A 14402-nucleotide genomic window follows, 5' to 3' on the forward strand; every position below is an offset into this window, starting at 1 on the left:
AAAAAAGGAGCAGTTAGGGTCAATATGAGATCGCTTTGTACAGAAGTTTCCAAGTACTTGTTATCTCAAGAGGCAACTGATAGCAATCTCTGGTAACTTCCAAAGGGACACTTTCTTAATGAAACAATCCTGGTGTATACTAGATTATAGAAGACATACAGGCATTTGGGGGACATATGTAGGGTCAGAAGGCAAATAGCAAACAGACTGGAAAGATTCCCTTCACTAGAGTCAAGCAAGAAAAAAAAAAAAAATAGAAAAAAGCCAAGCTGCACAGTCCCCAGGCCCTTAAAAGTTTTAAGGAAACTTGTTTGAACAAGTTTAAATAATAATTGAGCAAACATCTCAATTCACCGAATATTTATTTAAATTAGTCTTTTCCCTTCATTCCTGAAGTCCTTGGTGATGCTAATCTAGAGTAAAGGGCCTTGGATATTCTTTGTATTAGAAAGAACATAGTATAATTTTACGTAAGATAACAAAAAACACAAAACTTATCCTTCTCTTGAGCAAAAAATTCCCTTCTCTGTTTTATATCTTAGCCAAAATCTGTGTTTTTTGCAAATCTGGATGAAAACTCAGCTTTAGCTATAACTTTCAAATACTACAATTTCCTCTAATCTTTCCATGCTGAACTTATCCCAGAATATCATGTTCATTACAGAATGCCTCTGTATTAGTGATCACTAGTCTAACCCTTACCTAAATGATGGAAGATTTCTTCCTTCACAATATCTGTGCCTGAAGATCTTCATTGACTCTGTATGTAACTATAACTCATCATTTCTCTTTCCTCTTTTGGATATTTTAAATCATTTTAAAGTATTTCTTTATATTGAACCAAAATCTGCCATCCTACAAGTTTTATCCATTATTAGTAGTTCTGTTATCTGATAAAGAAAAGTTTAATCATTCTTCTATGTGATCAGTCTCCAAACACGTAAGCATGATTATCATGTCCCTTCAAGTTTTTCTTTTCCTTAGTTTTATCCCTTATCACCTTTTGACCAAGCTATTAGTCTCCCAATTGGTCTCCATCTTCCTGTTTTCCTGTTCTCCCACTGATCTTCTGAAGCAGAGTTTTGAATTCCATACTCTTCTGTTCAAAAATCTCATAGCTCCTTGTTTCCTTAAGAAAAAAAACTCCTCAACCTGATATTTAAATCTGTCCCCAATCTGACTTCAACCTACTTTCCCAGCCTTCACATACTGTGTTTCAGCCCAGATGGCTTTATTGCTAGTTTTCTCCAAAACTTAATATTACATTTTCTGCCTCTGTGCATTCATTTAAGCTATCCCTCATATTGAAATCTATTTGCTTTTTGGTGCTACCTCTAAATCTTACATCTGAGATTAGGGAATTTTTTTTTCCCCTTTCTTTGTATCCCCAGCATTTTGCATAGTATGTGAAAAGCACTTAATAAATGCTAGTTGACTGACTGTATCATCTTCTCTATGAAGCCTTCCATGATCTCTACAGATACTCCTTTCTTATATTGCCCTGAATTTATTTGCTTATGTGTTGTCTCTCTCATAGAATAAAATTATGCTGTTTGAGCATAAGTATGTTGTCTTTGTATTCCCACCACCTAACATAGTGCCTTATGAATTTGTTGTTATTGTTGTTTATTTGTTTTTTAAAATAGTTGTGATTTCATTGCTATGAGGACACTAAGTGCTACTCAGTTGCCTCAATCAGTACCTACAACTTTTAGTTTTTAGAAAATTACCTGGGATCTTGAAAGTTTTAAGTGACTTGACTAGGATCACACAGCCAGTATGTGTCAGATATTTCTCTGATCTCTGTTCATTATGCCATGTTACCTCTCATAACAACATGGATATCTTGTAAATAGTAAGTGTATGCCCATATATTCATATGTGTATATAAACACGTGTGTGTATAAGCACATATACATGCATGTATATATGTGTGTGCATCTTCAATAGAACTGATTAATGAAGTGACCAATTGCGACAATAGTGTATTTAGGGTAAAGTATTTCTCCTTTCAATACAGAGGTAGTAAGCTATAGCCAAAGAAAGTTATAATTGTAAGATATGGCCAGCGTGTTGGGTTTGTGGTTTGGGCTTATTTATTTATTTATTTGCTTTTTATGAGTAAAGTTCTAATTGGTGGAGATTTATAGAAACATGACAGTGATAAAATTAGTGATTAGAGATGAAAGGGACCTTAAAGATCATTGATCTTTATTATTTATTATTATTATTTATCTTATGCAATCCCTTTATTTTACAAATGAGGAAAATTGAGAGCCAGCTGGTGTCTGAGATGAGATTCAAATCTAGACCTTCCTTACTCCAAGACTAGTGCTCTATTCACTAGACTGAGCTACCTATATAATTTAGCATTTACTCATATACTGTTTTCTCTAGTTCTACTGTTGTTTAGAAATTTGCATCTTACTTCCCCAACTCTTTGCAAATTTCTGTCAAGTTTTATATATTTTTTGTATATTTTATGACTCCTAATGTGATAGTTAGAGATATTTTTATATAATGGAAAAGACAGTACACAAAAAGGAGTTGAAAGAGATGGGGTGAGAGATAGGGACATGATGGGGAGGTCCAAGTCCAAAGGCAGTATAACTTCATGGGTAATACCCTTCTTTAAATAAGAGACTCTACAGCCCTTTTTGTAGTGATAAGAAACTGGAAACTGAGTGGATGCCATCAGTTGGAGAATGGCTGAATAAGTTATAGTATACAAATGTTATGGAATATTATTGTTCTGTAAGAAACAATCAGCAGGATGATTTCAGAGAGGCCTGGAGAGACTTACATAAACTGATGCTAAGTGAAGTGAGCAGAACCAGGAGATCATTGCACACAGCAACAGCAAAATTATATGATGATCAATTCTGATGGGCATGGCTTTTTAAAAAAATGATATCATTCAGGCCAGTTCCAATGGTCTTGTGATGAAGAGAGCCCTCTCAGAGAGAGGACTATGGGAACTGAGTGTGGATCACAACATAGTATTTTGACCTTTTTTGTTGTTGTTTGCTTGCATTTTGTTTTCTTTCTAATTTTTTTTCCTTTTTGATATGATTTTTCTTGTGCAGCACTATAATTGTGGAAATATGTAAAGAAGAATTGCACATGTTTAAAATAGATTACTTGCCATTTAGGGGAGGGGATGAAGGGAAGGGAGGAAAAAATTTTGGAACATAAGGTTTTGCAAGGGTGAATGTTGAAAATTATCTATGCACATGTTTTGAAAATAAAAAGCTGTAATAAAAAAAAAGATGGCCCCTGGACCCCATCTTCCTATCCTCCAGTCAGAGGGTCCAATCACAGGGGCAGAGGGCCCTGATGAAATGTATATCAGGCAGATTTAATCTTGGTAGATAATGAGATATACCAATGGTGAATTTCTTGGAGAAGGAAGACCTGATAGTTCCAGACAAGTCCAAAAACAGTAACTGGTGGGAAATAAGAGGAGAAAACTATGTTGAGCTCCTTCCTCAAATTAAGGTTCTAGAGACCTTGACCCTGCCCTCCAATGAGTATGAATGTGTGTGTGTGTTATCACTAACTGATAATAAGAATTTCTTTCTTATTATGCTCAACCTTTCTAAGGAGCACAAATCCCAGGATTGGAGATATCCTTCAGAAGCTAGCTCCATTCCTGAAGATGTACGGTGAATATGTAAAGAACTTTGACAGAGCTATGGACTTGGTAAACACCTGGACCCAGAGATCATCTCCATTTAAAGATGTTGTTCAAAGCATCCAGGTATGTTGTGGATATTTCTTTATATTTCTGTCTCAGGTGTTAAAAAAAAAATATAGCTGGGAAAGGGGTTGTAGTTTTAAAAATTTAATGAATTTAAACTTGTTCTCAAGTTCATATAGTACAAAACATTGAAATTTCATCCCCAAAGCCATACTTAGAGACTCAAGATAGAACTTGTCCATTTTGTTCCACATGTCCTATGACTACAATTGCTTTTTTTCTTTTTTTTTCTTTTTGCTGAGGCAATTGGGGTTAAGTGACTTGCCCAGGGCCACACAACTAGGAAGTGATAAGTGTCTGAGATCAAATTTGAACTCATCAGGACTGGTGCTCTATCTATTGCGCCACCTAGCTGCCCCTAAAATAGCTTTTAAAAATGCTTGTCTTGGAATGGAAATAGAGGTTTCAGACTTCCCACTCCTTCTGTGTGCTTAATGCTCCCAGGACATGGCAGTGCATTGGGGGAAGAGTCTTTTGTGAGTTTAGAGGGTTTTTTCTTATTTACAGGGACATCTTCAAGCATCTTGTCACTATCTTTATTTACTTCTTTCTTCCTTCTCCTTTCCCTTCTACTTTTTCTTCTCTCTTTCTTCTTTTCCCTCTGTCTCACTTCCTTCGGTCACTTCAACTGTCACATACAATCTTTTGTATTTCCTGTGTTTTTACATTATAGGAGAAACAGTCCAAGGTGCTGCCATAATGAGCAAAGTACTTTTGAGACTCAGAATTCCCGTATTAACTTAGGGGAGAAACAAGGTTTGGCCTTGGGATAGATACTATGAAAGTCTTCAAATCAATTCCTCTCTTTGTGTATAAGTAGACATGCTGAGTAATAAAATCATTTATCAGATTTCTGTGAAAAGAATAGTGGAAAATAAAAGCTATCTCTATAAGTTGTATATTGTTCTCAGGAAATCCTTTTTTTCCCTATTAAGATGAATGTTAAAGGTTGAGATCAAGAACTTACTGTTGGCTTTGAGAGTGCATTATATCATTAATAGTTACATCAGCAATTTTCTAATTTTTAGCTCATTTTCTTATTTTTCTCCCTTATCCCCCCTCTTTAGACATAATAATCTTGCTTCCCAAAAGTGTCTGGGCATAGGAGAAATTCCCAGATGTGTGATAGGTTGAGTTGGTGTTTACTGTAATCTTTGAGAGACCTTGTATAGTTTTATAAACAGCTTCAAAGTTAGCTTTCCAGAGTTGATTTATTTTCTTTTGAATACTACAATTGAGGTAACTGCCACTAAATGAACTGTTGTGTTTGTTTTATGATTGAATGAGCTTTCCCTGAATGTAGATGACTGAGTCTCAGGTTATAGCCTACAATCTACATGTTTTATTGGGAGGAGGGTTGGAAGGAGGAAGAGTTCAAAACAGTAATACCCTCTAACTTAAACTTCAACTGTTATTAACGACTATTTAATCTAACTTTGAGGTCTCATGAAAACAGACTTCCTAAATTCCTCCTCAGTTTAGTCCCATTCCACCTTTCACCTCATCTTTGACTCTAGTGAGGTGGGCTTCAAAGTAGCTTTTATCCAAAAGTCCTTATTGGTGGCTTAACCTCCAGACTTACCACCTTTAGATTAGACATGGGAGTACAAACTGTTAACTTTTGTCTTTTGAGTGCTTTTTACTCATTCTACCAACCCTGAATATTCTTTGCAAAGGAAAAAAAAACCCAAAATATTTCTATTCCATCAGGTACTTTTTTATTCCATGAGGTTTGGTTTCAGAACAAACCAGTAGAAGGATTATAACCAAAGATTATGGTCATATTCATGGTCTTTTCTATCAGAACTTTCTCCAGAAGCAGCTTTTATTTTTATTGTCACACCATTGCCCCTCCAAAGATTGAATTGTAGTTTTTCTTCTCAGGGGACCTGGTCTTCTATCTCTGTTCCAGTTGCCAGCCATCAGATCCCACTCATACTTGCCAATCTTTATCTGCCTATCTCATGAAATCTGCTCCAAAGAGAGACTGAGTTTGGATTGTCATTGTCTAGTAATCAATAGCATTTTCTGACTGTGTTGGTGGATGAGGCTGCCTACATATTCTGTACTCCATTCTTCTGTTGTATAGTTTGAACCTGCCATCCCAAACCCTAGTTATGTCAAAGTTCCCCCCAGCCTGCTTAATCTGTCATCAACCGTAATCTCCTATAGAGCCCTGTCTTGTCCAAAGGCTTGAAATACTAGTCATTATCTGCCAACATCACAGAAAATGCTTAAAACTGTGGATAAGAGCTTACAGACCTTGAATCCAGTTGATATTCATGCCATGTTTACATTATTGTGAGTATTCTCTTACCAAATCCAACTGGAGACATTGTTCTCAGTCTCTCTGGTCTGAACTCCATTTATTCTCTCTTTATTCCTTTAGGTCCACTTTGAACCTTGACTATCAGTCCTTACCTGTGTACTTTGCTTCTGCTCCTGCCCATGACCTTATGCTAGTCTAGATGTTAGGCATCAACTTTGGCTTGATTTCTCAAACTCAGAATTTTATATACATTTCATCTGGCCTGAAACGTTGGACTCTGATCTTAGCTTTGTCATAAGGATTCACTATATCAGCAGGTCCCCTCTATCTTTGTCATTAATGTATCCTTCTCTCGGCCTACCTTTCTGCTTCATCACTTGTCATATTCTGTTAGCCTGGCTTTGCTACTCAGAGGTTTGGGCTTCTCCTGACTTGTCCTGTCTTGTGGCTATCCATCACTGCTTACTTCTGCTCTCTGTCTACTTTCACTTTGACTTTACTAGAGACTTGACTTAATTCCTGAAAGATCTAATATCTTTCCCCTCCGAATGCTTTAAAATTTGGACAGATCAGATTTGAAATAAGAATTTCTTTCATGGCTTCCTCACAACTCATTTCTATTTTTTTTTTCTGGTGCTCCATGTCCATCATTGGTTAATGTTTTTGTCCATAGCTCAACAAGAAAGACTTAGTTTTATTTTAAAGAAGTTGATGGTTTTTTTAAACCCACAGGACATCTTTTTTAATTTTTTTAGAGAGCCATGTGTATGACTACGGTTGTATTTTTAAAACCCAAACTACAAGTCAAAGTTGCCCCTAAGTTATCAGTTGACTAATTTTTCTTCATTTCCCAATATGATGGAAAGAAAATAAAGCAGAAGAGAACAAGTGTAATTGTTCCAAGATTTTTCACCAATATAAACTGGTTACTGTGACAGGGATCAAAGAGAAGAAATGAATACAGAACTGGGGCAAAAGCTTTGTGGTCCTTTAGATGTCATCCCCACCTCCAAACCCCAGCAGAAATGTTGGAGCCACTATATAAATATCCTGTGAAGTGGGTAGCACTTAGCATTTTATGTCCTTTATTCTACATTACTTTTTCCCTTACATAGCTTCTTAAATCCTTTCTCTTTCTGGAATTTTCGTTTCTCTTTTCAGTTAAAGAACTTCTACAATCTGGGAAAGCCTTAGTTTACAAAAACACTTAAGAGATAATAGGTTACTCACAGGCAGAACAGCAGAAATACGGTTCACTACACAGCAGAGCAGCTGGTGATTTTCCAGATAAAACAGTGGTACTGTTATATACTGGCTCTGGAAAATAGTTTAAGCCAGCATGTCTTTGCGCTCCTGTCACACACATAGATGGTGGGGATAGGAAATCTTAGTTACTATTCAGGACATGGCAGTGCAGAAGCCCACCAACAGAAAACGATTGCCTCTGCTTTGGCATTTGAGATTTTCAGCTCATCTTTTAAGACAGGCATATTTTAGCAGCCTCTATATGAACCTAGATTTGCAATTTATTGGCTTAGCTTATGAATGGAGGAGGTTCCTGCAAAGTTAATGATTAGTTAATTTTGCTTCATTTCCCAAAATAATGGAAAGAACATAAAGTAGATCAGAGTAAATGTGATTATTCCAAATTTTTAGTTAAGTCTTTTCTATAAACTTCAAGTGGTTAGTATGGCAAGGATCAAAGAGTGAAAGTCTAACATTGAAATCTCTGTTTGAGTATGGTGAATTCACCCAACTGAAAGTTAGATGATCTTTGCCAATACCTCTGCCATTTCCAAGCTTTGTAACCTGGGGCAAACCAATCCTTTTCTCTGCACCTTAGTTTACAAGTGTTTAAATTGAGGGAAAGTAAACTTCACTGATTCTAAGGTCCCACAAAGCTATAAAAATCCTGTAACTCACTTATAATTACCCATTTCCTTTCTTCACAATAAGAACCTTGCAAACTAGGGACTGGAATTTTAATTATGATCAGAATTTAGGAGCTAAGATGGTGTAGGAATAATTGAAAATTGCACTTTTCTGAGCACAAGAAGGAAAAGATCCAGTCTCAGTTGCTCAACAAAGGTGGAGATAGTTAACATAACATTAATAACAGTTGGAGAAACAGGGTAATTTCATTTAATTTATTTTTCTTCCATAAGAATGCCATTATATTAGTATTGTATTTGAGGGTCAAGGGCAGTCCAGATTTCAGGTTGTATTGGTATGTTTGCATTAATTTCTATTAGTTGTTTATTCTTCCTTCTTAGGACTAACTTTGTATATTTTTGGATTTTGTGCCAACAGAAGCAGGAGGTCTGTGGGAACTTAACATTACAGCATCACATGCTAGAGCCAGTACAGAGAATCCCTCGCTATGAGATGTTGCTCAAGGATTATTTGAAGAAGCTTCCTGGGGAGTCTCCAGACAGGAAAGATGCAGAGAGTAAGATACATTCCAGTTGTTGATTGACAGAGACAAGCAACATCCCTTTGGGACAAAGGGAGTGAGAGGGAAAAGCTTTACAAAGCTTTTTGGAAAGAAACTTTGCTGAAATAAATTAAGCATTAGAAGTATTCCAAATGTCTGAAAAGGCATACCTTAAGAACTTTGTCATACACACAAACAGTATTAGCCTTTTGGAGAGCTAGAATAATAAGATCAGGAAACCAGAGCATACTGTTCTCAAATGCCCCTTTCAATTCTCAGAGTAAATATGCCAATGTTCACAGTTGATCTTCCCTTCAAGGAAGGTCCCATATGGCTTTAGACATAAAGACATTTAGACATTTAGACTTGGCAAAGTCCTTCACAGCCTTTGTTGGAATGGTTCTGCTCATTTTTACTGATAAAGATTTCTCCTGGCTATCTTGTCCTTCCCCTAGGCTTCCCTTTCCTTTCCATTATCACAGCTTAGCTAGGGTATGAACAGTGGTGTCTGCCCCTTACCCATGAGAGAATTCCCCCAAGAGAGCTCATTTAGTGTGAATTCTGTAGATCATTCCAAAGCTGGATGCAGTTACTTCCCTGAGTTATTATAACCAGCTGGGTGGTCCACACCTCAGGATCTCTGAAGAAACTCTGGGCTTTGTTCTCATGATTGCTCTTTACTTTGATCCTGAGATCTAAATAGGACAAAGTGGTATACAGCACCTTGTTTCACTAGCATACATAGGTCTGACACACTATTATCATTTTTTCTTTTCAATAATTATCTGGGCTCCAAATTTCTTTAGGAATATACTGGGTTTTTGGCTAGGAAATGGGGTCTTAGTATATATGGTATAGAGAGTAGAACATGAGATTTGGGATTCAGAAAGACCTGTGGCCCAAGTCGTCTCAAGATGGGAGCTCAGAAAAATTAATTTATCTCTCTGAGTCTTATCTTCTTTCCCTGTGAAATAGGATTAATAAAAGCATGTCATAGGGTTATTAAGTATCTCACATGAGATAACATCATCATCATTAATGCAATTGGCATGAATCAGATTACAGAAATAATGAAGAAGATAGTTCTAGAAATGATCTGTTTGAAGTTAGAGGGGCCAGAGAAGAAGAGAGATGACTGGAAAAAGAGTCAGTGAAACAATACTCAGGGTAAAGACCATGTTGGAATATCTATATGAGGAAGGTTGTATATTGATAGACTAGAAAGAACCCAGATCAATTTAGTGACCATTCTTGATTCCAGAAGAATAGTGATGAAACATTGGCAGTGAAATCCACCTCCTTCCTCTTGGTAGAGAGCTGGTGAACTGCAGATGCAGCATGAGGAATATACTACTGGACACAGTGTGTCCATTTTAAAAAAAATTATACTTTATTATAAGGAAGGAGTCCTTTGTTGGGGATGAGTATCTCTTAATGGAAGGCTGATATAGAAAAACCTGTTTGTCCCAGGGCCAGGTTCATCAAAGCTTTGGAAAAATGTGGAGGAGTGGTTAACCTTAAATAGTCTATTCTTCCCTATACTCAGGTACAGCTTTGTAAATTAAGCCCGAGTCTCTCATTTATGTATTGCATAGTAGGTCTCAGGAAATGCTTTCTTTTTTGACAGAGTTATTAATCTTTAGTAATGTTTAGCTGTGGTTTACCTAGATCTTAATAAAGCATTTTAAAAGTTTTTTGTATTGTTGTGGAACAGTTGGAGAAAAGCAGAGTAGGTGACCACGGAATCAGGGATTTGGAATAATTGAATAAGTAGACACAAAAAGTGCTCATTAATGGTTTTAATGTCATCTTGGAAGGAAATCTCTAGTAAAATGTCCCCAAGGACCTGTGCTTGTTACTAATGATTTGGAAGAAGCCAATAGAAATTATGCTTATTCTATTTAAAGAGGACACAAAACTTCAAGGGATTGCTAACACATTAGAATTCAAAACTTAAATCTCAAAAGCTCTTGCCAGACTAGAATACTAGGCCAAATATGTCACTGTAGAATTTAATAATAATAAATGTAAAGCTTATAATTGGGTCAAAAAATTGGCTTTGCAAGTGTAAGATAGGGGGTAAGGATGGCTAGTCTGTTGTTTATCTGGGGGGAAAAAAGTAAGAGTTTTAATGCACTGAAAGTTCAATGTGAGTTAACAGTGTGTTATGGAAATAAAAAAGAAGCTAATGGAATTTTGGACTGCATTAAGAGAGGCACAGCTTCCACGAATAAGGAGATAATAGTAACTAATTCTACCTTCTCTCATATGATATTTAGGTTACAATATTTTTGTCTGGGTATCACAGTTTAGGAATGTCAGTGACAGGATAGCAACATCCCTTTGGGACAAAGGGAGTAAAGGGGAAAAGCTTTACAAAGCTACTTGGGAAAGAAACTTTGCTGAAATAAATTAAGGATTAGAAGTATTCCAAATGTCTGAAAAGACATATGTAGCCAGGATGGTGAATGAGGTAAATCCATGAGGATCAGATGAAAGAACTAGGATTTTTAAGTCAGATAGCTTTAAAAAAAAAAAAATACACTATTTTATTATTCACATAATTTTATTTAGCCAGAGAAAGTTCAACACAACAGAATTTTCTCCAATAAGAGAATATACTTTCAGAAATCACTATGGCCATAGGAAACTATTAGCAATATAAGTAGACTTCAAGCTCTCTGGGGGCAGGAACTGGATCTCTAAGAGATTAGTGTAATACTTTGCACAAAGCAGAGGCTTAACAAATGTTTGATGCTACTATCTTAATGATATCCCTTTAATTGCAGAATCCTTGGAGCTCATCTCCACAGCAGCGAATCACTCAAATGCAGCTATTCGAAAGATGGTAAGTGCTCAAGGCCTGCCCAGGATAGAAGAGTTAGCTCTCATGTGAGCCTTCTTTGGGAAATTCCTTATCAATTATGCAGGATTTTCTTATAATGTGCTCCCCTCTCACCTCCATTTCTTGAAAATTCTGACTTCTTTGAAAGTAAACTCAGGTCTTTTCTACTCTCCCTTTACCCCCAGAACCCCAGTTATTAAGCCCTCTTTACTCGTCATTACCTTGTACAAGAGGTATTTATTTCTTTATATGAATGGTGGATATCATCATTATAATGGGATTTCTTTTTTCCCCATTTTTTTCCCCATTGACTTGAAGTACAAGATTGGGCTATTATGAATATATTTTGCATTAAACTGAATTTCATGTGAAGAAAGCTTTATATTTTATCATATATTAAAAAGGGTAGCTATGTGGTACAATGAATAGACTGCTGGGCTTGAAGTCAGGAAGATTCACCTCCCTGAGTTCAAATGTGACCCCAGACACTAGTTATATGACCCTAGATGATCACTTAACCTTTTTGTTTCAGTTTTCTCATCTGTAAAATGAGCTGGAAAAGGAAATTGTAATTATCCTCCTATCTTTGCCAAGAAAACCCCAAATAGGGTCATGAAGAGTTGGGCATGACTGAAAATGAGAATGTTTTAAGTAAGAATATAATATGGTCAAGCCTAAACATTAAAAATATTAATCTTAGAGGATAAGTAGATTGAGATGGAGAAATACCAGAGGTTAGGAGACCAGTTAAGATGTAATTACAATAGCATGGGCAAGATTGGGACCTGAACCACAGTAGTTACAGTAGGAGTGAAAAGAAAGGTATAAGAGATATTGGAAAGAGAGATCAACAAAATGCGGCAACTAATTGGATTTCTAAAGAGATGAAAAAGAGATAGAGTTAGAATTTAAATTCCACATCCTGATGTCTGTAATGCTAGTAGTCTCATCAGCAGAAATAGGGACGTTCAGAAGATTTAAGGTATAGGTTTGTTATGCTGGGTAAACTGAGGCAGGATAGAGATCAGAGAATATTTAATAATTTATTTAAAGGGAGAGATTTCTGGGACCAAATGGATCCATGGTTTGGTCCCAGGGCTGAATGAGACTGTCAATCTCCAAGTATCCAGCAAACAATGAGAGTTCTCAGTGACCTATATACATATATTGCTCAGACTCAGGGGGTGGAGTCAGAGTGCTGAGAGTGGGAAGGGAACTCTGACAGGGTGGGGGGAGCCTCCAGAGATGAGATGACATAATCAGGGGGAGGCACCCTGGACATAGGGAGAGGCATCTTAATAAGACAGTATCTGACATTCCCATAGCTTGGGATGGGGAGAGGCATTCTGATATTCTAAAACATAAGATCTTTTATCCTTATCAAATATTCTGATAAAGAGGGAGGGGAGGTTTTACAGGACTGAGCTTTGAGAAGCAGGGAAACTGGGTCAGGACTGGGTCAGGATAATTATGGAAACTGAGAACTCTGGCATAACAGGTTTAGGGGGGAAAATTGAGTTCAGTTTTTGACATTGAGTTTGAAGTGCTGGTACAACTCTTTAAGTAGAGATACTCTACACATTAATTGGAAGTGGTGCAAACAAAATGATTAAGCTTTGGGTCTCAGTTGACCCACTTTTGACCCTGTGGATCTGCCTTAAGCATAGAGGGACTGACACTGTAACTTAACTGATATAAGGAACTTCAAAGTGAAGAAACTCTTCTTGCCAGTACAGGGTGGCACCTTCTGAAGAGAAGCTGATAGACTTATAAAGTTGACTAAAACATTTCGAGGTTAAGTGATATATAGCTAATTTGTATCAGAGACAGGACTTGAACCCAAGTCTTCCTAGCTTTGAAACCAACTCTCCACTTGCCCCATGATGCTTTAATAATCTAAAACATATACTTGAATATTGCCTTAAAGACAATTATTGCCTTCAAAGACAAAATAGTCATATTACCATTCTTTGGTGTAAAAAAAAAAAACAGAATTAGAAATAAAGTGTGTTCACATTGATTAAGTAATGGCAAAAAAGATTTATTAACAAGTATTTATTAAGCATTCACCATGTGCTAGGCACTGTGGATACAAGTACAAAGAATGAAACAATCTCTACTCATAGGAAACTTTTATCCCAAAAGGGGAAATGTCAATTACATATAAAATATCTATGTACCATAAATATAGAGTTAATAAGTACAACTATATACATAGTTTTTCAGAAGGAGGGCACAAGCAGTTGGAGGAAATCAGGAAAGGCTTCAAACACAAGGCTGTCCCTGAGCTGCACCTTAAAAGACAAATTGGAAAATCTCCAAGGAAGTCATAATATTAAGAAAGACGTGGAAACTTGCAGAATTTTTGCAGAAATTTTAGCTAAGACTTGAAGGAAGCCAGGAAGTAGAAATGAAGAGAAAGGGCTTTAGATGGCATGTGACCTAGACAAAAGGAGAATTAATATTTTCTATAAGTCTATTGCTATTACTTACTATCACTTATTCTTTATTGTTAAACTTCTAGATACCTTTTATTATTCAAAGGCAAAATATAGGGTGTCTGCAAGTTTTGTTTTTACAGGTAACAAACACAATTTAAGCTAAGTTGTTTAAGAGCTGGCTCCAGGGCATCCCAAGCCAGTGTATAGAGGAGGAGTTGTTGGTTGATAAACTTGACTAAGGGAATGAATGTGGAAGAGCAGAATGAACTGGAATGTTAAAACTCCTCAAAAGTTCCAGATAAGATAGTGTGAACTTGTTGGTTTTACAGTAGTTTACTAAGACGCAGGATTAATACACTTTTATATCATTTAAAGAGGGTCAGTATTGGATAAAAATGATGGAACTCTCCTCAAAAGGAGTCCATTTGACTTTAAAATAGTAGATTTCTTCTTTATGATTCATGTATTACTCAAAAGTTCTCGGCTTCTCTGATACTCTTAATAAAATTCTAACACTCTAAATAACATTCCATCACCACAGATTCTACCAATATCTATAAGGATAGCATAGAAGATGCTGTTAAAAGTTAAACTATAATGAATATACATTATTTCTACAGTTAGCCCATGAGCTATTATTATTCTAGTAAAAG

General features: G+C 36.3%; 1 protein-coding gene across 4 annotated transcripts in view; it reads left to right on the plus strand.

The window, feature by feature from the left end:
* FGD3 (FYVE, RhoGEF and PH domain containing 3) overlaps nt 1–14402 on the plus strand; it is a 189073-nt gene that overhangs the window by 132214 nt on the left and 42457 nt on the right. For all 4 annotated transcript variants that reach the window (XM_031961088.1, XM_003762189.4, XM_031961096.1 and 1 more), the window contains 3 exons: nt 3604–3760; nt 8340–8478; nt 11253–11311. In XM_031961088.1, the coding sequence (XP_031816948.1) occupies nt 3604–3760; nt 8340–8478; nt 11253–11311 (355 nt within the window). The remainder of the gene's footprint in view (nt 1–3603; nt 3761–8339; nt 8479–11252; nt 11312–14402) is intronic.

This window comes from Sarcophilus harrisii, chromosome 1, assembly GCF_902635505.1.
Source record: "Sarcophilus harrisii chromosome 1, mSarHar1.11, whole genome shotgun sequence".
Taxonomy (NCBI): Eukaryota; Metazoa; Chordata; class Mammalia; order Dasyuromorphia; family Dasyuridae; genus Sarcophilus; species Sarcophilus harrisii.